The following is a 26955-nucleotide window of genomic DNA, read 5'->3' as shown; positions in this document are numbered from 1 at the left end:
AGATATGAAAGCTTTTGTACGTCTTGCTGACCTCCTTAACATAAAAGTCATTACCATGAAGTCACGAAAACATCCCCTGGAACACTGGATGCCTTATGTGTACAAGTCTCTAGTTAGTCGCTTAGTTCGCCGTATGGTACAGCACAAGTAAGTCAAAGTTCTCACTACAATTCACATTCTGTTAAACATATGTTCAGCTTTCAGGTTTCCTGGTGGTGTTAAATTCTCAGGATTACAGTGTACCTCCCTATCGCCCCTCTCCTCTACTCCCACTGAGCACAATGGTTAGTACTGCCTTTTAGACAGATGTACATCATTGACATCCCTCTACCTAATACTTCATTCCAAAGAAAAAACTAAGCATTCTCAAGTCTTGCCAGAAACCGTGCATTAGTTCCTGTGAGGGGTCAGAAATGCGAGATGGACACAAAGGTAAAGTTTTCTCAGAGTTTGCCATTTATTCAAAGTAAAAAAGTGTTGTGCTAAACGCCTAACTTTCCCTAACCTAACAGAGAGGTCCCTGCGTAGCAAACTAAAACTAAAGAAATCCTTCTGGACCTCACACTTATACATACAATCAAATTATACAAGGAAAATATATCTGACTTTTGATTCAACAAAACAGTTTTGCAATTCAAACTTAAAGGTGTTGTGAAAGCACTCCTTGTGACCAGGGTTGTATTTCCTTCCCCTGGATCGATTCAGGAATACTGAAATTATAGTTCTGTTCCATTAGAGTTCTGTTCAGAGAAATAGAAAAGTATGTTCGAACCACAGAGTATTTCTTGAAAACACAACAAATGTCCTTTTTATCCCAACTGGTTGATAGTTTAAACAACATAACGGGCCTCATTACAAATCAGGTGGTAACACTTCTGGTGCTTGCAGCGGGTTGCACCAGGACTTGTGACGTTTTGCCGGCACCTAGATTGCCGGTGCCATCGGGACATTACAGGTCCTGTTGGACCGGCAAGCTAGGTGCTGATAAATGTTGTTCCCCATTCCCATGGAGTCCCATGGGACTCCACGGTAATGGGCTCACGGAAGCACCGGCACCATTACTAACGGTGCTGATGCTTCTGTGATCAGTCTGCCTACTGTGACTGTCGCGCCCGCCAGGGTCAGACCTGTTTGGTGCTGCGGCCCGGCAGGCAAATCTGTAATTTGCTGGTCCGGAAACAAGGGTGGCTGTAAGCTTACCAGCACCCTTGTTTCTGGACCGGCAAGGTCGTAATGAAGCCCCAATGTTTTCCACAATGTCTCTTTAAGAATGTGTGACTTTCTCCCAACATACAAGTTCCAAAACTTAAATGCAATGGTTCTGTTATCATAGAAAATTCTTCTTGTCAAAATAACACGTTATTTTTTCTCAATATATAATGAAAAATTATATTCTTTTGTCACATAATAACTTGCTTCATTGATGCTATTGTTTGTCAAAAATGAATAAAGCGTAAAAGTTATTTTCATTCAACACATTTTCTTTCCGTAACTTTTTCTGTCATAAGGTTATCAAATTTTCAACTTCTTTCAATAAACGTTCTTTCTGCAACTCTTTTTGCCACAAGGTTATCAAATGATCAACTTCTTTTCTGGTCCACTTGCTTGCCAGGACTAACTACTATAAGCCCTTTCCTGGTATACTCGCCTGCCAGGAAGAAAACTCCTACCACTAACTTCAAACTTGTTTGTTTGATTCCAGTATTCTCCACACCAATTTTCCGGCATGGCTTCACAATTTCTTGACTGCTGGCAATGTGAGATACAAGGTAATACTGGTTACAACCTTTCCCTTCTTGGTGTTTGCACAAAGTCTTTTGACAGCCTCCTGATTTTAGACACCGGTTATGTTTCCTTCTTGGTATTGGCGCAAAGTCTCCTGACAGCCTCTTGGCTGTAGGTAATACTGGTTCCAACCTCTCCTCTCTGAGTGTTTGCCCAAAGTCTTTCTTCCACTTATATTCATGTTTTTTTCATTAAATGGGTATTCATTAAATATGGTCTGCTTGGATTCATTAAGTGTTTGTTATTCAAAAACATTAAGTTGTGACTGTTTTCTTTCACGGAGCTCCCCGGTGTCAGCATTCACTCCCTGATTACTCACTGGCTCGTCGCGGCGCATCCCTTTTGCTATCAGGTCTCACGCCATTGCTTCGGACGTCATTGTCTTTTCTCCCGCTTCAGCAGGCCTCAAGTAAGTTGCGCTGCGTCTCCGGGAGCAATAGAACTCTGTTGCTTCAGTAACGCGTCTTCTTCACAGCTGGGCTTCTCCCTAGTATGGCGTCTTCCACTGCACATACTCTGCACTGCAGTGCTACTGATTTTCACCCGTTGAAGTGACTTCTGCTGGTGGGCCTCTCTCCTTGGCTGCACCATGGATGTCTTGAGCTTCCTTTGCTACGCCTCTTGCACTGATCCAAACTGCTTCTTCCTCTGCTTCAACATCCTCACAACACAACCTCTTCAGCTCGATCTCATCCTGGGCTTGAAATATTCTGCTCAGGTGCTTTAATTGGCAATGACTAAACCACACCTTTGGATACTCCCACTTCTGAGTCCCCATTGCCTGCGAGTTCCTCTTCTTCGTCCCAGTACCTTTGGCATTATGGGAATTGGAGTTCTTAATGGTATTAAGTTTTTTTATTTTAAATTAGATTGTTCCATAGACTGAGAATTACCAGAGTAAGGGGGGGAGGAGGCTGGATAAAGAGTCTGCAGTTACACATTAGGGTGAGAAGTTCTCAGTAGGATAGAATTGTGAAATTCAAATAGTTTTCTCTTTAATTCCTGAGCCTCTAAGGTACCAACTTTACTCTGTTTAACTGGTTCTTTGTAACAGGTTTCTGGAACCTTGATATTAGAGGAATTGGAACATTGATATTATGCCATTAAATATCTGGGAAGGATTTCCCCCTCATCTTGAGAAGACGAATACTGCGTCTCCCCTGGTGGAGTCACCACTTCCCCTGGACAGCTGTCTTCTCCCATGTGATCCTTCCATCTGATACCACCCCCAGGGTGAGGATCAGTTAGCGGCTGCCTTCCCCTGGCAGATGGGAGCAGACTTTAGGCTGGGTTTTGGTGATGACTCCACAGGATTCATCACATTCCCTGCTGCTAAGATCTATGTTGTGAGTGGATAATACTTAGACATTTATCCTTCCAAGTTTGTTAAAAAGAGTAACATTAAATTGGGTAATATTATTTTGTACTACATAATGGCACAGAGTGTGGTAGCAACATATAAAAACACATTAACATACATTATTATATTCAAATTTTAAAACACGCCTGCACAGCTTTCAACGTTAATTTCACATTTGATGAGGTATGGCACATTGTACTTCTCTGTCTGGGTTTTTTGGCAAACAGTCTGTTTTTTGGTGCTGTATGGAAAAGAAATGTCATCCAGAACCTTTGATGTGGTCTTAGAATGTCCACAGATACCGATTCATTTACCACATTGTCCTACAAGATATTTTATAAGTGCCTACCAAGTAGTTGCTAAGGTGTAAAGAGAACAAATCATATGTCTTCTGTTTAGGAGAAAGAAGGGATCCCATAAAAAGCAACTGTAGTCCAGCCAAATAAATTACCCTGGAAGACGTGATCGCTGAAACCATCCTGCATAAAGTTGTGCCCAAAAATGTGCATGATCTGTTTACTAGCAGATCTTTTCTAGCCCATTTATTTGATACTAATTAAGTGTTTTTGTTTGTGGTTCTCATGGTTTCCTTCTTCCACCCTTTTGCTATTTTTTCTCCATTCGTCCTTGTTGTACCTGTCCTCCCTAGCAGTCTTCTAGCATTAAAACATCAGTCTATTTCTCTGCCCTCTCCTTCCTTTTTGGGTGCTTTATGATTGTTTTTCTCATGCAGTACCTCGTAATACCCATGCTTTCTTTAATGTTCCCTTCATCCCTTTCCTCTCTTTCCATTTACAAATCTTTCCTGAATGTTGTCTTTCTCCAGCACCCCTGCCTTCTTTTTTGCTCAGTAACTTTGCTTGCTCGGAAATGTAAGATTAGCCGTAACTAAAACATGTCCGCTTTTATTTGGTGGGCAGTGTTTCTTCAGGTATGTTCGTGGACGTACAGAATTCTCCTTATAAGGAAACACTAAAGGTCTAAGGAAGCTGCTGACTACCTCCTCAGGATTAGACCCGTAGAAGATTGTTGAAGCAATTGATACCTTTCAACAATTGGTTATAAAGGGAAATCTACAAACTATACATCTCACATTTAGCAGGATACACTGAGGACTTGGGAGACAGTCTAAGGTGTTATAAAAATAAGTTTATTGTGCTGAACGGAAGAATATAAGGGGATTCAAGGAGTAATATCTCACCTTGAACTGAGGTGATGGGCAGGGGACCTGAATAAGTTCAGAAAATGTTCAGAATGCTCAGTATCAGTCTCAGTCCGTGTCATCACCATGAGGCGAAGTTCAAAGTTCAACAGCAGTTTGCAGTCTGGTTGGCTATCATCAAACCTGTGAAAAGTGTCTCAATGTTCCTTAAGGTCACTGTTCCTGATGATTCCTCCTTCATGTCTGGGGTTTCTTCCCAGTTACAGGTGACCACTGATGTCTTCATCGTTGGTTCTGTGTGGATTTTGAGGCTGTCATTGTATCTCTTACATCAATAGAGATGTGGCAACAGAACCTCTTATGTTCTCTAGACCAGCAATGATACTTTAGTGTCATTGGTAGGCTTGCCATTTTCACCATATCCAGATTATAGTTCCAGGCTAGCCTACCTGTTGGCAGTCGCAAGGTCTGTGAGCTTTGGTCCTGCCAGTTGCAGCCCCAGGACCACAAGGCTCTTAGCTCTCTCAGCCGTTCTCTGTCCCCCTCCACATTCGGCCCCACTAGGTCTGATTTCCAACCTTTGGCTCCCCCTCTATAGTTGTTGGCCCTTCTTGTTTGAATAATGCTGCATTGCTTCTGTGGATCCTATTGTCCACCATACCCTTTTGCCCTCTTCCTGCTGATGGCAGCCTATCTCTCCTGTACCTCTCTGGAATAAGGTGATTATAAACCCTGACCTGGCCGATTTCCTTCTATGCTCCCTCCCAGCCCTCACACTCCATGAAGAACCTCCCTCTATTGAATTGTTCAACCAATGGTTCTCCAATGCCCTCATCCCGCTCACACCGATGAGATGCACCCCCCCAGAGATCTGGCCCTAATCCCAAATGGTAGACTTCCTCCCTTAAATCCCTTAAAACCCACAAGCATCGCCTGGAGCGCACTTGGAGGGCTAACCCCACACCTCAAAACAGAGCCACCTATGCCAGACAGAGCACAGCCTATAGGATTGGAATGAGGAAATCCATCAGATCCTTGGAAACCAAATTTCCAACTCCCCGAACCCTAGTAGGGAACTTGGCTGCATCATTGTAGAATTCAAGACTCCAAGCTGCTCCACCTTCCCTCCCCCACTTCCACTTACAACATTGCAATCGAAAGACACTGCTCCATTATTAACAAACTATCATGATCCATCCCTCTTTCTTCTCCTCCTCATCCTGTCTTAGCACCACCTCTGGTCACTCTGCTGGTCCTCTCCCCCATCACTCCTATTTCTCAGCCTGAATTTCTGAAACTCCTATCCTAAAGCCGTCCCTCCAGTTCCACTGGAGATCAGTGCAATCCCTCAATCCTTAGCAACATCCTATCCGCAACTTGTGCAGGCAGCATTGCACGATCCATAATTAACCATTCTATAACTTCAGGCATCTTTACTGAGGCTTTCAAAACCTCCCATGTAAAGCCCCTTCTTAAAAATCCCACCCTCGCCCCCTCCTTCCTTCCACTTAACACCCCATCTCCAACACCCACTTAATTGCCAAACTCTTGGACCACACATAATACACGCAGCTCTGCCTCGTCAAAGAATCCAACTGCCTTCTCTACCCAGCTCAATCTGGATTCAGACCCTACCGGGGAACAGAATCCCCCCTCGTCTCCATTTGGGATGACCTAAAAAGAACCGCAGACTCGGAAGGCCTTCAACACTTATCAACCAGACCATCCTCGCTGTGAGAAACCAAAAGGTATCTTACTTACTAGTCCCAGGGATTTCTCTCAGGTGGCCAAGGCATGGCCATCACCATTTGGATCCAGACCCTGGGGGTAGACCAGTGCGGGAGGATCACCTGCGTGGGGTGTCTTCGGGGAGTGGGGGTGAGGCAACCGAATGTGAGACGTGGTATTCCCCCCCTTTCACGTACCCATACCCCATCCTATTTCATAGAATTCTCCAACGTCCCAACTCTTCCCCCCCCCTTTTACACAAACACTGCATGGAAGAAGAGGGCGACTGAGGGTAGAAAGGCTAACACCTATCTCATTGGACATGTCCCGCTAATCAGGTCCGGCAAAGTCAGGAACTTGAATTTAATCACATACATCTGATACCCATTAGTTCTCCCACGGATAAAAGGCGGAACATAGAGGCACATTCTGAGCAAGGTAGAACACGAGAAGGAGCAGATCTTCTGGGGCAAAGGCGAACCCACTGTAGCTGTATGACCGATTGAGGAACTAGAGCAAAGGGTAGAGAAACCATGAAGTGCCATACAGGAGATTGTTGCCTCCAGGAAGCTGTGAAGGAGACGCGGAGAAAGCCAAATCGCAGACAAGAAGAAACCTGCATTGTGTTTCAAGGATGCCAGCGACCCTCCTGGGTGAAAGACAGAATTGGGGAGGCGAGGCCAACCCTGTGGTATCAACCTTGACTTGTGAATCAAAGTCGCAGAGACAAGAAAGGAAGGCCACAACCAGTGAGTTAGTGAAAGACATGAAAGGCCGGTTTGCATCAAGTAAAGATTGAAGCCGCACCAGTGTATCTCACAATTGAAGGTTGCACACATGCTGATGAGTCGCGAAAGAAAGCTAACCAATGATGAACTTTTAAATTGCCGATACCTGTGAAGCCAGTGATGAAGAGTAGCGCAGTGGTCCAGCGAAAAGAAGTCACCCACTGAAAGTCTCCGCAAAATGTTTGATGTCTACTTATAAATCGTCAAAGTGAATGAACTCTGAAATGCTCAATGGTCAAGCAAAAGGGGAAGTGAAAAGGTGAATGTTTTGCGAGAAAGATTTCTTTGAACTTGTGTGCTCACGTTATGGAACTACCAAGACCAAGAGACACTGGGGCAAATAACATAAAGGGAGAGCACGAGTTGAAGTGGTCCTGCAGATGTCTATAGTAAAAGCCTCACATATTCGAAAGTCTTTGACATCAGTGAAAGGTCTGAGCCTGACTGAGGGACACCTGAATATGAAATCAGTTAGGGCAAGGGAACCCCCAATGAATGTGAATAAAGCTTGGGGACGGGAACCCCTGCAAGTGCTGTAATTGTGAGGTCCGAGCCGGCTGAGGGAGATTTACGTTGAATCAGGTACTTTTTGGTTGAAAGATCTGAGCCCTGCTGAGGGAGACCTATGTGAACTATTGATGCCTTGAGAGGTCTGAGCCCCGACCAAGAGAGACTACGTGAATTTTTGTTGAACTGTGAAAGAACTATTGAAAAGCTGGAATAAGTGATGTTAACATGGAAGGCCAAGCGGGCCTCGACCCATGTTTTGAACTGCCTTTTTTTGATGACCTGAGCCAAACTGTGTCATCCTGTTTACAGGGGCCGCCTTACTCTGTGCTGTCCAACGTGCGCAGGAGAGCTGGCTCTGCCATCTTGATCCTTTATGTTGTAACACTGACTTTCATTTGCATGGACATTCCCCTTTTCACACTTTTTGTATAAGAGGTAGAGCAGGCCTTATGTTTTGTTAGTATAGGCAATTTTGATTTGACAAAGACTGACCTGGACTGTGTTTTCTTTATTATTTGTTGATAGACTACTCCCATCCTAGCTATAAGGCAGAGTAAGAGTTTTTCCAAACCCCAGAATTTAATAAAGGTTTTGACACTTGTAACTCTTGTGTCAGTGTCCTACTTGTGATACCATGCCTCCCTTACATCATGGATGGACTCCACTCTTTAGGCATCAGGCATGCCGCCCTGAGGTGGATCTCCTCATTTCTCTCTAACCACTCTCAAATCATGCTCTCTTCCTTTTCCTCCCTCCCTCATCCTGTTTCTAAATGGGTCCTACAAGGAGCCTCTCTATCCCCTCGTCTCTCTAGTCTCTACCTTATTCCCTCCCCGCACTCATCCGGTCTCATAACCTAACCTGTGTGACTGGTCAGTAATTTAAGACTCACGACTGTATTGAGTTTTCTCGGGATTTGCCTTTTTTTATTGTGTACAAAATAATAACAATCCTAACTAAATCTACTCTACCAAGCAATTCCCTACATATTCTAAGATCTAAAGGAAAACTTCCTAGCATTCACAAAACTAGCCCTCACCATAAACCATATCAACATTCAAATAACATAAATACAACATAAATAAAAGGTTACCAAACACCAAGTGTCTTGTATGACGTCTCGTGGTCCTGGGCAGATCTTACTTCTTCAAGATTGTCCAAAGTCAATTTTCTCCAAGTAACAAAAAGTCTTAACAAAAGTCTTGAAAAGTTCCAAGGAAACAAAAAATTCAAACAAATAAAATCCACTGGTTAAAGTCTTCCTTGTTTGATGAAAGACCTCTTTCTTTACAGTTCCACAGAGAATTAACAGCACCAATGCAGTTTCTCGAATGACTTCCTTCCAAAAAAGAACAGATGAATTTGGCAAACGTTTCTTATTCCACTTTGCCAACATCTACTTCACTTTTAGAGTCTGCAGTGTCTTTTATACAATAATCAGGATGCTCTGGCTTGAGATCGACTCTTCTCTGAACCAACCTCCTTCTACAATGTGACTGTGAGAACACCTCCCTTGGCCCCACAGTTAACTTCAACAAATTTGACAGCCACAGTCTTCTTACTGCTACTACAACTTCTACTGCTTTTCAATAAACTACTTCAGTGGTAACTTTAAAAGTAGGCATTACTGCAAGGCATCTACCTCCACAGGCTTGCAAGGCACTCTTCTTTCTATGTCTTCAGAAAGGTCAGCCTCTTTGCCCGTCTTACAGCTACCATAGATGCTGCTTCACTTTGATAAACATGTACCCAGCTCCCTTCCCCAGCTTTATGTACACCTGGCCTTCAGTGGTTACCCCAAAGTGGTTGTGTCACTCTACCAACTTTGGATGTAAACTTTTGGGTATCCACACTTTCAGCAACTACAAAATCACCAGTGTATCGTTCTTCTGTGTATGGCGGTTGGCGTTCATAGTGATCCCTCTATGGGCTTGGGTATTGCTTGTTCTATCTTCGACTTCTACTACATCTTTAGTCCGCTGCTACAACCTTTGATGTGTTGCAAGGTAATTGTTCACAATGGAAACCAAAATCAGGCGAACGCGATCATGTTTTAAAATTGAACTGCCATTTCAAATAAAGACTCATTGCCACTTTTCGGTTTACACTCAGTCTTCAAGGTACAGGGAAATATTGTCTCATGCAGGTGGTCCCTTTAACAATACCTGCAACTCTTCAGGAAAGTCAGTTTCACTTTGTTTCGGCTACCACCAGCGTTCTCCGTGCTATATAGCAAACGACCGCTTGGCAACAAAGTATTTCTGCCTCTCGGGAAAGAAAGGCTTAGCATCACACGCAAGCGTTTTAGGTAAGCGTTTACTTTCCCATTATTTAAAGACTTCCCACTTCTCCAGAATGGGGTCTGGCATGTATTCACATGCTCATGAATATTCCCTGTCGTCAGGCTGGGAATCCTCGGTAAAGAAAGAATCAGTATCAGTTTTGTTTCTGAATTGTCTTTCTACTAGTAACTAAACACTGGTCTCTGGGTCATACTGGCCCCAACCAATGACTGCCCTCTACCTAAGCTCCTCCTCTGGCAGCCATCTTGAGATTTTTACCGCAGGTTCAAGTGTTGGGAGTCCTCGTGCTTAGCTCTCGAGTGTTTACTGCGTTTTTTTCCTAAGAGTTTACTCTTATTTTTTCAGTTAGTTCGCGCCTCAAGCTGCACCGATTCGTCTTCCGATTAACGTGGACCCGTTTTGGAATTTTCTACGCCCCTCAAGGGCAAATTTTCATCGAGTTTTCACTTCTTGGAGGATTCTGGAAGATCTTTGAGGCCTACCCCAAGTGGTCATGGCCCAGGACAAAGGAGACACGACGCCTGTTGGATCCAAGCTGTTTAGGATCTGCCCTCGATGTGGATTACAGAATGTCTTCAAGGAAGATGAGCACTTCCGGTGCCTCTAATGCCTTCACGACGACAAATCGCACGTGGAGAAGGACTGTGCATTCTGTAAGAACATGTCCATCCTGACAATGAAGGAGCGTTGTATTCGGCTCACTAACTGGCTGGAGGGGAAGAGACCAGCAGTAGTGAGAAGAAGTTCGAGCAGTCTTCTAAGACCTTTGAGGGCGCTCTGGCAACGGGGGCCCAACAACAAAAGGCTAAGCCTGTGAGTCTACGGGCACCGGGAGTGCCGTTGGTTCGTGCTCCTCGGCTGCCAGGCAAGGCGCAATGTCACCAACGCCATCATCCACGAGCCAGCGCTCTGGCTCGGTGAAAAGGAAGTCGAGAACCAGAGTAAGCTTCAGGAGAACACATGGTCGATCCTGATGGAGACAGCCAAGGGGGGGGCAAGGCAGTGACCCTCCCCCTACGGTGAAGGCCCCAGACGCGCCTAGCGTCGTGAAGGCCCAGATTCACCTGGCAAATGCCTCGATTGAAGGAGTCGTGGCGGCCCTGGCAAAGCCTGCGGAGGCTACCCCAGTGGAGACTATCTCCGGGCCTAGAGTTTCCCTGCCACCCAGGGGGGAAACGTCTTTCCAGCCTATTGAGAAGACCCCTGTGAAACCCCGGAATGAGAAAGGGGGGGGGCACGGTAGCCCTAACGGACACAGATACCACCTCCGAAGATGAGCTGTCTGGCGTCAAAAAGATCCTGGACAAGAAGTTTGAGGAGGCCAGGGCCTACGGGAGGGATCCCGGTGAGGTGGACGTAGAGAGCAACGGTGGGGCCGACGAGGAAGCGGAGGACCCTGCGCCGCAGCTTTCGCTCCCGTCACAACCGATGCCACAAGACAATTCAGGAGCAATCTTGATGGCTTTGCAGGCCCTGTGTACGGAGATGAGAACAAGGTTGCCCTTACCACCAGCAGACGATCCAGTGGCGCCTGGACCGTCGGGGAGCCTACCGAACAAGCGGAGGCGAGTCCATCCTCCACCTCCATTCCAGCCTTCACCCCCATCCCCTCTGCCGAGGGACGAGACAGGGATGGAGACGACGACGGGGACAGACAACAACGGTGGTGACGACGGGACGGATCTCCAATCACCCCCTACCCGGGACTCCCCACCCGACGAAATTGGCTCCTTTCACCCCATGATCTCCAGGGCATCAGAGCTTTTCCAGCTATGCCCCGAAGAGCAGAAGAAGGAAGGGTTCCTCTACCAACGACGGGAGGCCAAGAGGAAGACCGTCCTCTCAGTGCCCTTACTTGACGACATCTGGGACGAAGGACTGTCCCTTCAGAAGAACCCATCCATGGCCCCTGCGAAGAGGGACCGGTATGAGAAGTACCAGGTCCAGGACTCCGCTCCTATGTCCCTCAGGGCACAGCTGTCCCCGGATTAGGTGGTCTCCACGGTGGCCAAGAAGAAATCAGCAGGGGCGACAGCATTAACTTCCACTTCCCCGCCAGACGCAGAGGGGAAGAAGCTGGATGCCATGGGATGACGAGTCATCTCGTCGGTTGTCGACGACAATCAAGGCAGCCAATGCCCTTACGAAGGTGGCGCTCTACGACCGGGAGCTGTGGATCAAGAGCGCTCCCATCCTGGACTTCCTCCCAGATGACAAGAGGGCAGAAGCCCTTGAAATCCTGCAGGAAGGTGAGGTGGCGTCGGACCGCGCCATCACAGTGGCCACGGACATCGCCGAAACCGGCTTTCGCCAGACGGGCAACAGCGTTTGCCTTCGCTGGTGCGGTTGGCTCAGGGCCACTGATTTCCATCAGGACGTGCAGACCAGAGTACTGGACATGCCCTTCGACAGAAACCACCTGTTCGGCGAGACAGTGGACGAGTCACTGGAGGCCATCAAGGCGGACACCAAGACGGCCCGGGCCCTGGGTTCTCTCCATCAGCGACGACCGTCCTTTCGGACTTCCGGAGGTAAATCTCAAGGTGCCTCCAAAGGATTCAGCGGCGGTTCCTCGTCATGGGTGCTGGATGCCCTGGCACACGGACACTCCCTCGAGTTCCAAAGAAAGTGTCCCCGTTTCCCACTGGTGGCCAGGAAAGAAAACCACGTGCCACAGCTGCTTCTGGAGGTACGAGCAATGCTGAAAAAGGGCGCGATAGAAATCGTCTCAATGAGGCCCAGGGCTGCGGAGTATACTCGCGGCACTGCCTCGTCCGAAAGAAGACCGGCGGCTGGCGGCCCATCCTAGACTTTCGCCGCCTCAAAAGATACATCAAGTCCCAGAAGTTCCGGATGGTCACCCTTCAGCACGTGCTGGGACAACTGGAGGAAGGCAACTTCCTGTCGTCCTGGACTTGGAGGATGCTTACTTCCACATCCCCATATGCAAAGGACCTTGAAAGTTCCTATGGTTCGTGGTCCAAGGCCGGCACTACCAGTTGAAGGCACTGCCCTTCAGGTTGAAGTCGGCGCTAAGGGTCTTCACCAAGTGCCTGGCACCGGCAGTGGCACGGCTGCGCCTGCACGGGATCCACGTATACCCCTATCTAGAGGATTGGCTCATCCGAGCAAATCAAGAGAACTCGCCGTCGATCACACAGCGAAGGCCGTCCGCCTGCTCATGGAACTGGTATTCTCAATCAACTTCGCAAAGTCCCACTTGGTACCATTGCAGGACACCCTGTTCCTGGGAGCCAGACTCAACACTGTGGCATGGTTGGCTTCACCATCGGAGGAGAGGACGAAAGCCATCCTGGGCAAGGTACAACCGCTGTTAACCATGGAAGTGGCCAGGGTGAGGTCCATCAAGTCCCTGCTCGGCATGATGTCATTGTGCATCTACCTCGTACATCTGTGCAGCTTGCGGATGCGGCCACTACAGGAGTTCCTCGACACCCGTTGGATGCAAGCGGCGGGCAGCTTCGAAGACAAGATATGCCTCAACGAGACTTTCCGCCAAGCGATCCGGTGGTGGTGTAACCGTGCGCATCTAGCGCCGTGCATGGACTTCCAGACCCAGGAACATCAGGAAACGGTGACGACGGATGCCTCCCTGGAGGGATGGGGAGCGCACACCGGAGATCTCCACGCTAAAGGCCTTTGGCTCCCGGAGGAGAGGTCACTATAATGTCCTGGAACCCCGAGCCATGTTCTGGGCCCTCAGGTCTTTCCTTCCGTCCCTCAAGGGCAAGGTGGTGAGGGTCTTCACCGACAACACCACCACATTGTTCTACATCCGGAAGCAGGGGGGCACCAGATCCCCAGCCCTATCCAAGGAAGCGCAGGATCTGTGGAACTGGGCCATTGCTCATGGGATATTCCTGGTATCCTTCCGTCTGGCAGGAATAAAGAACACCATCGCCGACTCACTCAGCAGGGAGCTGCGCTCTTGCCATGAGTCGGAGCTTCGGCAGGATCAAGTGGATCTCATATTACTACGATGGGGCAATCCCAGATTGATCTGTTTGCGACAGCGACGAAACACCAAGTGCCAGAGGTTCGCCAGCAGGTTCCCCCAGCCGGGGACATGGACGAAGCATTCTCATTCCCCTGGCACGGCCTGTTCCTGTATGCGTTCCCACCGTTGCCGTTGCTGCTGCGACTCATCAGCCTACTCAGACGGTCTTGGTGCAGGATGATCCTCGTTGCATCGGTGTGGCCGAGACAGTTCTGGTTTCCGGACCTTCTGGACATGTCAGCGTCCCCCAGGGAAGGAGGTGCCATCCTACATCACGACCCGGGATCGCTGAACCGGCAGGCCTGGCTCCTGCAGCGCTAGAGTTCAGAGGGTACGATATCCTGGCGGACTGCAAGGAGGTGCTTGCAAAGGCTAGGGCGTCCTCAACTCTTAAGTGCTATGGACACAAATGGAAGAGGTTCTCTGTCTGGTGCTGTGCACAGAAGATCAACCCTCTGCGAATTACAACCCCTCAAGTGCTGCCGTACTCGCTGTCGCTGGCCAAGGTGGGGCTGGCACACGCCTCCATCAAAATTCATCTGGCGGTGATCTCCCGCTACACCAGAACTCCGTGGTGGTTGTCTCTGTGGTCTCATCGCCTGGTGAAGGAGTTCATGAAAGGACTGTTCCGCTCGTTCCCGCCGGTGAAGGCTCCGGCCCCGGCGTGGGTGTTCAACGTGGTGCTGACCATGTTCATGGGTCCGCCATTCGAGCCTCTGCATTCGGCACTGTTGAAATTACTATTGTGGAAGACGGCGTTTCTTGTGGTCATCACCTCCGCACGACGAGTGGGAGAGATCTGGGCCCTCTCCTGTAAACCTCCATATCTGACATTCCACGAGACTAGGGTAGTGCTGAGCACGCACCCCTCCTTCATGCCCAAGGTGCCGTCGGACTTTCATCTCAACGAGCCCTTGGTGTTACCTGTTTTCTTCCCGTTGCCTTCGTCGCTGGCTGAGAGGACTTTGCACTCGCTGGATGTGGCTAGAGCGCTACGTGGTTGGCACAAAGAGTTTTCGGAAGACATCACAGCTGTTTGTGAACTTTGGCCCTGTGAACCAAGGGAAGGCCCTCTCGAAGGATTCCATTTCCAGATGGCTCTCCGGCTGCATCATGCACTGTCACCGGTTGGCAAACCGACCGTTGCCGGGCCGTCCGAGAGCCCATTCAACCAGAGCAATCGCTGCTACTACGACGTTCCTGTCTGGTGTGCCCCTGCTGGACATCTGCAGGGCGGCAACGTGGAGGACGACGCACACCTTCACGAGATTCTACTGCGTCGACGGGATTCCAGGGAGAAGTCCAGAGTCGGCCTAGCAGTGCTGCGCAACCTGTTTGCTTGAAGGTGAGCCTGGTGAGGAGGTAAGAGGTGCTTAATGTTGAGCCTTGCCACCTGCCGTGGTTGTGCATGTGTGTACTGCTATGTATTCTTGTATTCATGAGCATATGAATCCATGCCAGACCCCATGCTGGAGAAGGAACAAGTTACTTACCTGTAGCTGTTGTACTCCAGCATGGGTCTGGCATGGATGGACACCAGCCGCAGACACGTCTACTCCCTCGCACGCATTTACCTCCATATACCAGACTAATACATGAAGCACACCATCTCTGCCATCAGAATGCAGTGACGACCTACAACAAAGATTCAGTTTAGCTGGACACATAACAAGTCTCTTGCACTCGCGCACTCTACTGACCACCCCCCACATGCCTAACCATCATGGGTAGCTTACTGGGACACGGCCAGTCCATCGAACGCCCTATCTCGGCCTAACACGCACACGCATAATATTCCTTCTGAGAATGTTCTTACGTTGGACTCCGGTCCTCCAAGAGCATTCACCCCTCACAAGCGGGTTGAGACCATACTAAAGGGATGAAGGTGCTATATAAATGAAAAACTACTCCTACTAGTACTACTACTAGAACTACTACTTTCCTTTTCCAACTCAACTCCTCCTGCGTTCTCCCTTCTCTGACTCCTTCCGTTTTGTGGTTGTTCTTCACTGCTTCCCTCAGTTGGGTTCCTCCTTCACTCCTTCTTTGCTGGACCCCCTATTCTGACTTATTCCTTCTGATTTTTCCCTCCGAGTATACCTTAATCTCTGCTTTCTCCTACTTCCTCAAATCTTCTGCTCTCCTTCCTCTTAATGTATTCTTCCTAACAATTCTTCCTCACCCTTGCTCTCTCATGCTTCTTCCAGCCTCCTATTCTCATTCATTCTCCTGCACACCCTGTGTCCACATTTCCATACCAACTCCAAAGCACATTACCTTTTTATACTCTGTCTGAGCGCTAGTGAGGATGTGAATGCTGCAAGTTGATGCACTTGTATGGACTTATTAGGCTAGTTTCAGAATTGGTCTACATTGTTCAGCTCCACCCCCCTTAACTGAGCTGCTTATGAATTTCTAAATATCAATGAGTGACCGGTAGACCGAGTACACTAAATGCAGCGTCCTCCTCCTGAAATCAGTCAGCTGTGCCATCGCAGCTGCCTAATTCTGGCATGGTCTTCTCAATCCCTAATGCACATTTAACTCTCCTGCCACATCTGGCGTTTGTGCTTGTGAGTGCCCTCAACTTCATCTGTGTGCCATGGGGTAAGTAGCAGCAAACAGGGAGCATACTGCTCTAGTTCACTGTCCCTGGCCCACAGGTTGCAATCGGTTTGTTCACACCTGAGTTCTATGGAGAATACTGTGCTTCTTCCTTTTTGAGCCTCTGACCGTTGGCTTGACATACAGGCACTAGTGGATCCCCTGTTTCACCTGTTGGGTTGACATTACATAGCAAGTGGCCTTCACCCACAGGGTCCCTCTCTCCCCAATACCAAAGCTCAACCCAGGGCCTTTGTCACACTGAAAAATATTAATAAAATAACAGGGAGTAGTTGGGATTTATGGTGCTGAAATAGAAAGTATAATCATACATTTGCCCAGTTCTCAGTTTGACTTTATATCGATCAGCAGATCATAAAAGTAGCAACAGAAAAGAAACACAAATCACAACTGCTAACAAACATGTCCCTGGTATATCATCATTATGATTTACACAGTATATTTCATTTAGGTATAATCAAAATATGACATGAGTAGGAAACATGGTCATGAGATTTCTCATATAAATAACTCTTATAATTCATAAAATCTCTTAATTGCGAGCTAAAATTACAAGGTACGAGGATAATAGCATTAAGTGCAGAAGTTAATAATGAACTCCCATTTATCACCATCATATATTTACTAAAGTCAGGGTTAAATAGTGCATCAATTATTAAAAACCAAGAAGAAAACCTCATCATAATAAATCTTCAGATTTTTCTGCCGTTTTTTCACATCAATTAACTAGAATTATACATAAAAACACGCAGATCAGTGTTGATAAAATCGAATAATTGGGTGCAACTTGAGCTCCGATCCGTACACCAGGTAAAGCAGTGCCTGATTGCGAGTGCTGATTGTTTCCAACTAGCGCAGGGTATCATTTCTGCAAATCTTGTGCCCTGCTAAACTCTATTCATAATCTTTGTGGTGAGTGTGTGGAGCTGAATCCGATGGTGTGTCCTTTCCCGTCAGTGACCTCTCCCCATATGGCCGAGGTCAGCTGCTACCTGATCCTGACCCTGGGGGCGGCTATATGGGTGAGGATCACATGGGGGGAGGCAGCCCTCGGGATGCTCTCATGACATCAGATGAGACATTGTATCGCCCCACCATTCCTCATGCCTTAATGGTATACTGTCAAACCTCTCCTCACCCACCCAGGAAAGGTACTGGAAACACTTTCAGACTTTGCATGCAAGCCTTTAATACATTTCCAGACTCTGGATAAAAGTCCTTAAAATCTGACTTACCTTTTAAGATCACTGAAAACATATTTTCAGACTTTGCATACAAGACATCAGAAACCAACTACGGTTGCCCTAAAAATGAAAGTACTGTGACTGCAAAGATGCAGAACGGCGTAATGAAGATTACTGGAAGCCGGGAGCGCACACTGCACTCTAGTTGTTAGAAAAAAACATTGGAGACTGAGAGATTTAAACTGGCAGACCAGCTGACAGGGAGACGCTGGCTGAGGAATGCTGCTTCTCTCAGTGCTGACCGAAAGACCCTGGAACTGGAGCGGTGTCCGTGGAGCCAACTGGCTCACTGACAAGGAAGAAGGGAGCGGACTGTGGGAGGGAATATGCTGCAAGAACACCAGAAGCAAGCGGAAGGCTTCTGGGTGTTTGCAGGTACTCAAAGGCAGTCCCCAGGCCTCCGAAGACGAAAGGGACGCAAAGCGGATGCATGCAAGCTGTCGGAGACCGAGAAGCAGAGAAGCAGAAGAGGCGAGCGGGAGCAAAACCCTGAGAGACCACTGCTGGCTTGCCGCAAGTGAATCAATATACTCCAGCAAATATTTCAAAAAAGGTAGCAGGAACTCCTCTCTAGAAAGAACATGGCAGGATAACCTGTTCTGAGATGAGATTTTGCAGCACACGCTTTTTGCTCACTGTACCTTTCACAGATGGGAAATATCCATTTGCATATTAGTCTTTGTCCCGCCCACATGGGCAGTCCAGCACCAAAATGCTATGGCAATTCCTCTCTGAACAAGAGTACAAATAGCAACCCCATACACGTGTTTCAGCCTTCTTGGGCCTTATCAGTAAGGTGAAGCTGTGCCTCTCTGAGCATAGTGAATAAGCAGTCCACGTCTAGTTGCCCCCAGGTAACTTAGGGTGACCAACTCCAAGTTCCTTGCAAATATTTCAAAAACGGTAGCAGGCGCTCCTCTCCAGAACGATAACCTGTTCTGAGATGAGAGTTTGCAGCACACACTTTTTGCTCACTGTACCTTGTCATGCCATGTTTTTTTTAATGAACCATCAGAAGAGCAGATAATGATGGATAATTGCTGCTCTCTGCCCCAATATAGAGGGTGTCCAGTTTCCTGAGGCTGACTGAGCTGATACAAGAAGAAAACTCAATAACAAGCTGCATGGTTACAGATTCGGGTGATAAATCAGTTCATGATGGTTATCAACTTTGCATTAAAAATATTGTTAACATTATGTAATCATATCCACAGTCAAGTACAAAAAATATTTAATGTTGGATGTGGTTAAAAAGGGACTTGTGATCGGTCCAAGATGTACGTGTCGAGGTGGTTGAGGTGAACAAAAATTACATGAAGCTGCCTCGCAGGTGAATGGTGGCTCTGATTACATATGTTTTGGAGTTAAAGAAAGTGGAGCCTCCCAGGATGCAACAAGAAAATTATTGCTGTGATGAGCCGTTCTACGACTCTGTATTGACAAGAAAAGAACTCTGAAGGTTAAAGAAGGTATACATATTAAAGGTTTGTAACGACATGCATCTACAATCTCATCTTGAAACTATCAATATAAAGAAAAGCCATGTGGAAACCCAGATAGTGACCCTATGAAAGTGAAAAAAAGCACAGAAGAAAGTGAGTCGGTGATCAAAGAGGGTGAAGAATAAAACTGGACACTTAACCAACTGGCTACTGGGGGCAGATAGGGTGAGTAAGAAAAAAGGAAACAATGAGATGGTGCGACAGAGTGTGGGGAACAACGAGCAGCAGTGTAGACCCCTCGGAAGCAGATGAATCAATGGTTGAATTGGGCCGTATTACCGAACAGGTCCCTGATAACCAAGAGGTCTCACCAAAAGAAAAGGGCAAAGATGTAAAATTGACAACGGTAGCACATGATTTGCTACAGCAAACATCATTTACCATCAAGAGCCTATTTTCATCTGAGCAAACTCTAGTAAATCGAGGATGTGCGTTAACATTGTTTGTGTTTGGTCATCTCCCGGCATTGAGAGCGCTCAAGAGCTCAGACTTTGAATATGTGGAGCAATTGACGGACCAACAACCCCCAATGTCAAGGGTACATTGTTACACTACCGAGGTAGCATGCGCTGCTGATATCAAATGTTGATTCATTATTAAAATGGGGTACGATATTGATCAACCAGTGAATAAGGACTATAGGTCCCAATGCTCTTGTATCATCTGAATGGATAGTATCAATGGCACCCTTAAGAGATAGTGGAAAAGCAGAGCAGTACATTTCTGACGACCCTAAAGTTTGTGTGATTAACCCGACAAGCAAAGTACACTGGGATTGGTTCCTTTCTTTTCTACCCCCTGTGCAGTAGAAGTCTTGATGATATGTCACTGTACAATCATGGAATATGCAGGGACATATGGATTTATTTGCTTTAAGCAACCTGCTAAGCTGCTTAGTGCGGCTGATATAATAATGTTGGAAGAGACTTGGCTGGTGGGCGAGCGGTCTTTTGAGGGGTATACATGTTGTTTTAAAAAAAAGCGATGAAGGGGAAATTGGGATATTCGTATGGCAGCCTGCACATTCTGTGTGCAAATCGCTATAAGTCAAAAGTAGTGTTTGGGGAGCATAATAATGCGAATGTGTTTGCAGTATTAATTGAATTAGATGAGTGGAGGACCATTTTAGTTAAATAATATTTGTGATTCCCCAGGTGGTGAGTACACAGAGTCCTCTCAACTATATATTTGATACCATATTGGCATGCCACGATACAGAAAATATTGACTGGATTCAGGTGGGAGGTGACTTGAATGTGAGGTGTAATAACTATGAAATCGTTAATGGGGAAGCTGCACTTCTGTCCGTAATTAAACTGCTAGGTGGAAAGACTGCCAAGTCTGCGAGGTGCTGGGTAGAATTGTTTAGTGACTTAGAGCGGCAAATGATGAATGGGCAGGTGGAGGGTGACATGCCTACTGCAATTACCTGGCATTGTGACAAGTCATCTTTGAGTATAGATTACTTGTATGGCAATGACAAGTTGTTTAGTGCTCTGGGAACTATGGCCATGGTCTTTATGGAATGTAGTGATAATGCCATTCTGTCAATCACGATAGAAACAGATTTCCTAGGTGTCCGAGTCGGGGAAGTTCCTGTCAATGCAGGTAAAAATAGGATTGGGTGGTTAGATCGTAGTTTGAATTCCATTGCTTGTTTTATGGACACGGTAGAAGTTGATTGCCTTTTTATAGACTCTCTCGGAATTAGGTTGTATATTGGATACAGTCAATTACAGTCAGATTTCTGGCAATTGGTAGTACATTTATAAAGCAAGATGGAAAATGTGCTAGAACTTATGATCATTCAGGAAAATAAAAGAATTAAGACAGGACCTGAGAAGAATAAAAAGAGTGTTATTACTACTTTGGAAAAAGAAATTGTAGTCAAATTGTGAGAAATAGGTACAGAAACTGATTAGAACGATAGTGCGCATCTTCTAATTCCAGAGCTTGGCAATAAATGTATGCGGTACTAAACGTGAGGAGCACAATGTGTTGGTAAATGTAATTAATGAGGATATTTGATGCAATTTCTACCAGAAAAATGTAAGGCAGCCACTCTGGATACTATTCCTAATGGTTATATTTGCATCGATTTTGACCACAATGGTATTATTGATATAATTCGAGGCTTAAAGCAGTCGGCAGCCCCCGGCCCCAATGGGGTCTCAAATGCAGTAATGAAAGCAAACCCTAAGATATGGGCTGAGGTCATATATAACCTGTTTGAAAAGGGGGTGAGACTGGATGTAATTCCGGACTCTATTCGGATAGCTCACCTTATCCCAGTATTTAAGAAGGGGAAGAGAGATGAGCCTTAGATTTATAGATTATTATCATTATTAGATGGTGCAAGCAACATTTTTTCAATCTTCATATTGCAGGGACTTCTTTTTTTTTTATTTTTTATTGTATATGGTTACAAAGTATAACCTTTCACAATTTTACAAAAAATATATTCACAAGCATACAAATACTTTAGCTGAAATTTAAAATCCACTTTTAAAAAGAAAAAGGACGGGTTAGAAGCAAATCCAAAACCAACAATGCACTGTTTAAGCAATATTTGAAGATATTAGAAAAGGTGGAAAAGGAGGAGAGGAGAGGAAAGGACAGGAGAGGAAAAGAGAGAGGATGGGAGAGGAGAGGAGGGCTGGAGGGCAGGATGGAAAGTAAAAGAAGCTTCTACAGGAAAACAAGTTAGCCATGCTTTGATACTCTAGGTTTTTTTTTTGTTCCCTTTCTTTTTCTTTCCAAATCCCCTCAGACATTTGCATAGTTTTAACTTACAGTCCTCCAGCATCTTAACTACAGCGATCGTCTTTTGATGGGAATGACCATCAATCAGGCGTTCCCAGAAATGGTCGTGTACCCAATTTGTTGATTCAAAAATGAACCTGCTGAAGAACTGTTGTCTGGAGTTTCTCGTGCCCTCACACTCCATCATCGGATGTTTGATTAATTGGTTTTCAGGCTCAGCACAGGACTGACGGAGATTCACGGCTAGGTCCCCCATTCCTCTTCTCGCTAGGATTTCCCCTGTATGCAGTATGTTTAGTCTTAATCTCAGAAATGTATTCCTCAATCTCCAATCTGGAAATTTTATTGGATATTTACTGAGGAAGCCCAATTTTCTTTCGGACATTTGAAGAGGATTCGGATTTAGCCCTGATCTTATTTTCTCAAGAGTCTTAATCCAATCCATTTCCTCCCATTTTTTTGGCCTTTATTGGATTTTCCTCCAGCAATTTTGAGTCGATGTCCGCACTACCCAACCACTCCTTCACCAGTATGTCTAGCCTACCCAAATGTTGAGAGTTGCCTGTCTCCAGATGTTTTCTCATATTTGCATATAAAGATTGGTCTTGGGTTGTCATGATACGATGATGCAATACCATCAGTTTCCACCCCGCTTGAGATTTTAGTGATATAAGGCCCAATTCAAATCTGAGGTTGTCCATGGAAATACTCATTGGGTAGACCCATGGTATGTTTCCATAAGAGACCTTTCCATTTTTGCCAGGACATACTCCATAACTGGGGTTTGGCTTCCAGACCGCATAATAGAACGGGGATGACTTTGGCCTGGTAGAACTTGAGGACTGGTATGAGAGAGAATTTACCATATTTCCAGAGAATTCTATTCATCTTGGCTGCTAGTGGTTTTATTTTTGCCTCAAGATCTAACTCTGCCTTACAAATTGCTGGAGTGGTATACATTTTGTAGCCCAGATAGACGAAGTCCTCCACCTTTGTAATCATCTGCCCTCCCATTGACCACTTAGGGAACACAATTTTTTTTTCTTTTGTCTAAAAACCAACACCTCTGATTTGTTCGGTTTTAAAGAGAGGCCATTTTCCACTGCATAATTGTGAATGCCATTTAGTAGACGTTGCAGACCAATTGCTGTTTTGTCTAGAACCACCACATCATCGGCGTAAGCCAGCCAGTGTATTTTCTTTCCATTTAGGGACGGGCTGGCTAATGCAGAGAAAGTCCCCCATGTCAGATGTATACAGATTGAAAAATAACGGGTCCCCGAGACAACCCTGTCTCACCCTCCAATTTACTCTCACAGGTTCTGACAAATGGCCCTCTGCATCTAGTCTCACTCTGATGTCGTTTTCCTTACAGAATTCAATGAGCATCGCCAGGAGCCCCTCTGGAATGCCTTTTGCTCTTAATTTCAACCAGAGCCTACCCCTGCCACTTAGTCAAAGGCCCTTGAGAAATCAACCCAAGCACTGTACAGTTGTTCTCCCCCCTTTACCTGTGTTTTTTCACTCAACAGATTTATTACCATGCCATTCACTGCTGTTGAAAGTCCCCTCCTGAAGCCTGTTTGACAGTTGGACAACATTCCACCTTTTTTTCCCATGCTTCCAGTTCCCCCAGCAGGATTTTCATAAAAATCTTGTTGTCAATATCCAACGGGGCGATAGTTTTTCGCCGCCTCCCTATCGCCCCCCTTGAATAGTGGGATAACTGTAGCGGTGCGCCAAGATGAGGGCAGTTGTTTTTTCATCAGGATTTCCCTAAAATGCCAATTAAGCAATTTTGCCCAAAGAGCCGAATTACCCTTCAGGACTTGATAAGTCAATCCATTTGGCCCTGCCGCTTTCGAGGGTGAGGCCTTCATGATGAGATCTTCGATATCCGAGGTGTTGAAATCAAGCCGCCATTCTGCCTTAGTGTTGTAATAGCACACTGTTCTTGCCAGTTGACCAAAGACTGAATTTATGTATTTGATCCAGTCACTCTCGGGTACCAGATTACAAAGTTGAGTTGTTTTCTCCCCCTCCATTTCATGCATGGTGTCCCAAAACCCCTTTGCGTCCCTCTTACCCAGAACCTCTAGGATATGTTCCCCATCCTGTTGGAACCTTTTTATATTCTGTGCCACTGACCACTGTTTATGCCTGTTTTTCAGCAGTCTTATTTGCGCCCCTTGATCAGATTCGGCGAGAGATTAATCTTTTTTTATGAGCCTCAACCTTCTATTGAGATCTTTTTTCCTTGCCATAGATTCCTCATCGTAAACGCGCCGGTGGGTTTGTTTAGGCCCACCCCCATTTGGCTTAGGAGGACAAATGTGCCAGATAAACTTAATAAAGCCCGAGGGAGAGCAGTTCTCCTTTTGCACATCTTCTGATATGGCTGTTAGACTTTCATTCAGGTGGGCTCCCCCTGCTTTGTATTTAAGTAGGCAAATTTTGCCTTTCCTGGCTACTAGCCTCTGGGGATTACGTGACAGAATTTCTGATGTCATTTCTGGAAAAAAGAGTTCCAACCTAAGATGATCACTACCACCCCCTTCTTTTATGTTTAGGTTTACTTTCTGTTCGAAGAGACCACCAGATAGGAAGAGGTAGTCCAATATTGAGGCAGATGTGCCCTGAATCCTAGTCAGATTAGCCGGCATGTCACCTGGCACACTCCCATTTGACATTTTCAAACCTCAATCATTTAACCACTCAACACGCAGGTGTCCATTTTTAGTGGTTCTTTTACCTGTTGATATTCTCTGGTTTCTTAGGAGATCAGTGCATTGTGTGTTTAGGTCACCCCCCAGGATTATGTCAGCCCCTGGAAATGCTAACTTCATATCTCCTAGAGCCTTGGATAACTCATCCAGAAATACACAGAGCGCCATGCTTGAGGGATTCCAGTAGATGTTACAGAAAATCATCGCCTTATCCCGACCCCCATTTCTGAGTGTAACTTTACATAGTTGTAACCCTTGTGTATTCACATCAGCAGATACAACGTCCTTAAATTTGGAGTTTTTAAAGGCGATAAGCAGCCCCCCACTAGGCCTCCCTCTTGATTTTTGTGTAGCCCCTTGAACTTCAATAAAGTATCTTTCTACTGCTATTGGGTTGACCAGCCAAGTCTCCTGCAGTATTATGACATCCCCTGCCTCAAAAAGATAATTCTTTATTGACCTTGATGTACAGTTATTAGGCCCCCTGAGTGTTCCAACAAATAATTCTTAGCCCCTCATTTTTAAAGATGTTGAGATCCTATTCCCAGTTTCTGAAAGACCTCCATTAGAATACTCAGAAGTAGGGCTAGGGTATTGTCCTTGCTAGAGACACTCGACTGTTCACAAGTACCCATGGTCTTTGGGGTTGGGGATTGAAGTTTCACAGCCCCATCTTGACATTGAACATTCTTCCCTGATGCAGGGCCCAACAGCTGCAGGGGTTTTGGTTGGGTTCTCAAGACTAGTAAGTCCAAGTTTTTTAGGTCCGATTTTGCTTCATCGATTGCCATAAACACTTCCCTGGAGGCCCAGTCCACTTCTGCCAGCAGTGGGTTATTGGGGTCTGGGAATCTTACTGATTCTATGTTTTTGTGTTAATAAGAAACAGACCTGGAACTCTTTTTAGGAGTGAGAGTATGGTCCCACGATTAAAACATTTTGCATGTTTTTTGCAGTTAGAGATAGCCATGTCATCGGCATTGCGAAATGCGATCCCGAAATTATGTTTTCACCACCCTTCAAAGGCATTTGATCTGAAGACACAGAAGTTGCATCAGTCACAGACACATTTTCTTCCAACAGTCTTGGTTTTTCTGCAACGTAGACTGGCTCACCCAAGCTCCTGCATTTGCCTTCGCCCAGTTTTATTTCCAATGTCTGGGATTTAGTTTTAATCTGGGACTGAGCAGAGATTTTTTTCAAAAAGATGGGGGCAATCTTTACATTCGTTTTTTGCTCTGCAGTGCTCCCAACCTTAACTAAGGCTAATTTGGGCCCCAATTTCGAACTTGTTTTGAGAAAGTTGGGAGCTAATTTGAGGCCTTTCTTCAGATTTGATGGGGCTAGAGCCATTCCCTGAATGTTCAGAGTAATCTCTGTTTGAGAGCCTCTTGATGTCACACTGAATTTGGCCCCAATTGTATTAGGGCCGATTGTCTTTGCATCTTCTGTTACACACTGGGAGGCTCTTGCCTGATTGTTTTTCTTCTTTGCACCCTCCTTTTGTGTCTGTGGGCTGTTCAGTGAGTCAAATTCAACTATCTCTTGGTCCTCCTCTGCCACCGATGGTTGGGAGATTCCAACTTTCTTCAGGAAAGAATTGGTCTCTGAGTTCTTGTATTTTGATTTCGATTGTTTCTTTGATTTATTTTCCCATTTTTTTTGGGCTTCTTTTTCTTTGAGTCTTTTCAGCCTTCTGGCTTCCCTCTTCTGAACTTTTTTTTCCACCTAGACTTGCGTTTTGGGGACATACTTCTTTGTCCTCCACTCCTTGAATATCCATCTGTTCTGATGGATTAGCTGGGGTGAGTTTTCCAACTGTGTCCTCATCTTGAAACCCCTCTCCCACATTTGCCAGTCTACGGAACTCCTCCAAAACCGACTCTGAGAGAGGAGTATCATCCATCTGTTGATTGTCCACCTCTTTTGGATCATTCAGAACCACATCCAATTTGTGTTGATTTAATAATTGGAGTTGGGACAGTAAGGCTTGATTAAGAGTCCTATCTGTCTCTTCCGTTTTTCTTTTGCTGCCAAGGACCTTTGAAGCGCTGAGATGTCCAAGCCTTGTTTAACTGACTCAAGATGCCTCTCCTGCAGTTTGGGCAGCACATTTGTGTTGATGACATTACAGCAGTCCACTTTTGACCCATCTAGTACGCCACCTCCTTCGTCAGTTCCAATAAGGAGCCGATTGAATTTGCACTTCGGCTTTCAGGAGTTCAAAGACGGAAACTAACGAGTTCAACACGTAGTTTAATGCACTCAATGTGTTGCTATTTGACTGTACCCTCTCTTCGGCCGTTTCACCCTGGGGGACCCTTGGGTCTGGGGCTGATGGTGCTTCTGTTGGTAGTTCTTCCTGCGGTGGACCGGCCGGCTCTTGATTGTTGTCTATACCAGAAAGATTCAATTTGCTCAACGTGTGATCACTTGAGTCC

The 26955-nt window shown here is 46.1% G+C and overlaps 1 protein-coding gene across 1 annotated transcript in view; it reads left to right on the top strand.

The window, feature by feature from the left end:
• LOC138453728 (two pore calcium channel protein 1-like) overlaps positions 1-26955 on the top strand; it is a 1160417-nt gene that overhangs the window by 634701 nt on the left and 498761 nt on the right. Inside the window, exon 10 of the mRNA XM_069606850.1 lies at positions 3-147. Within this exon, the coding sequence (XP_069462951.1) occupies positions 3-147 (145 nt within the window). The remainder of the gene's footprint in view (positions 1-2; positions 148-26955) is intronic.

Source organism: Ambystoma mexicanum, chromosome 4p (assembly GCF_040938575.1).
Source record: "Ambystoma mexicanum isolate Mex_15411 chromosome 4p, UKY_AmexF1_1, whole genome shotgun sequence".
NCBI classification, from domain to species: Eukaryota; Metazoa; Chordata; class Amphibia; order Caudata; family Ambystomatidae; genus Ambystoma; species Ambystoma mexicanum.
Note: the sequence above shows the minus strand (reverse complement) of the source record. Positions and strands in the feature narration are given on the sequence as shown.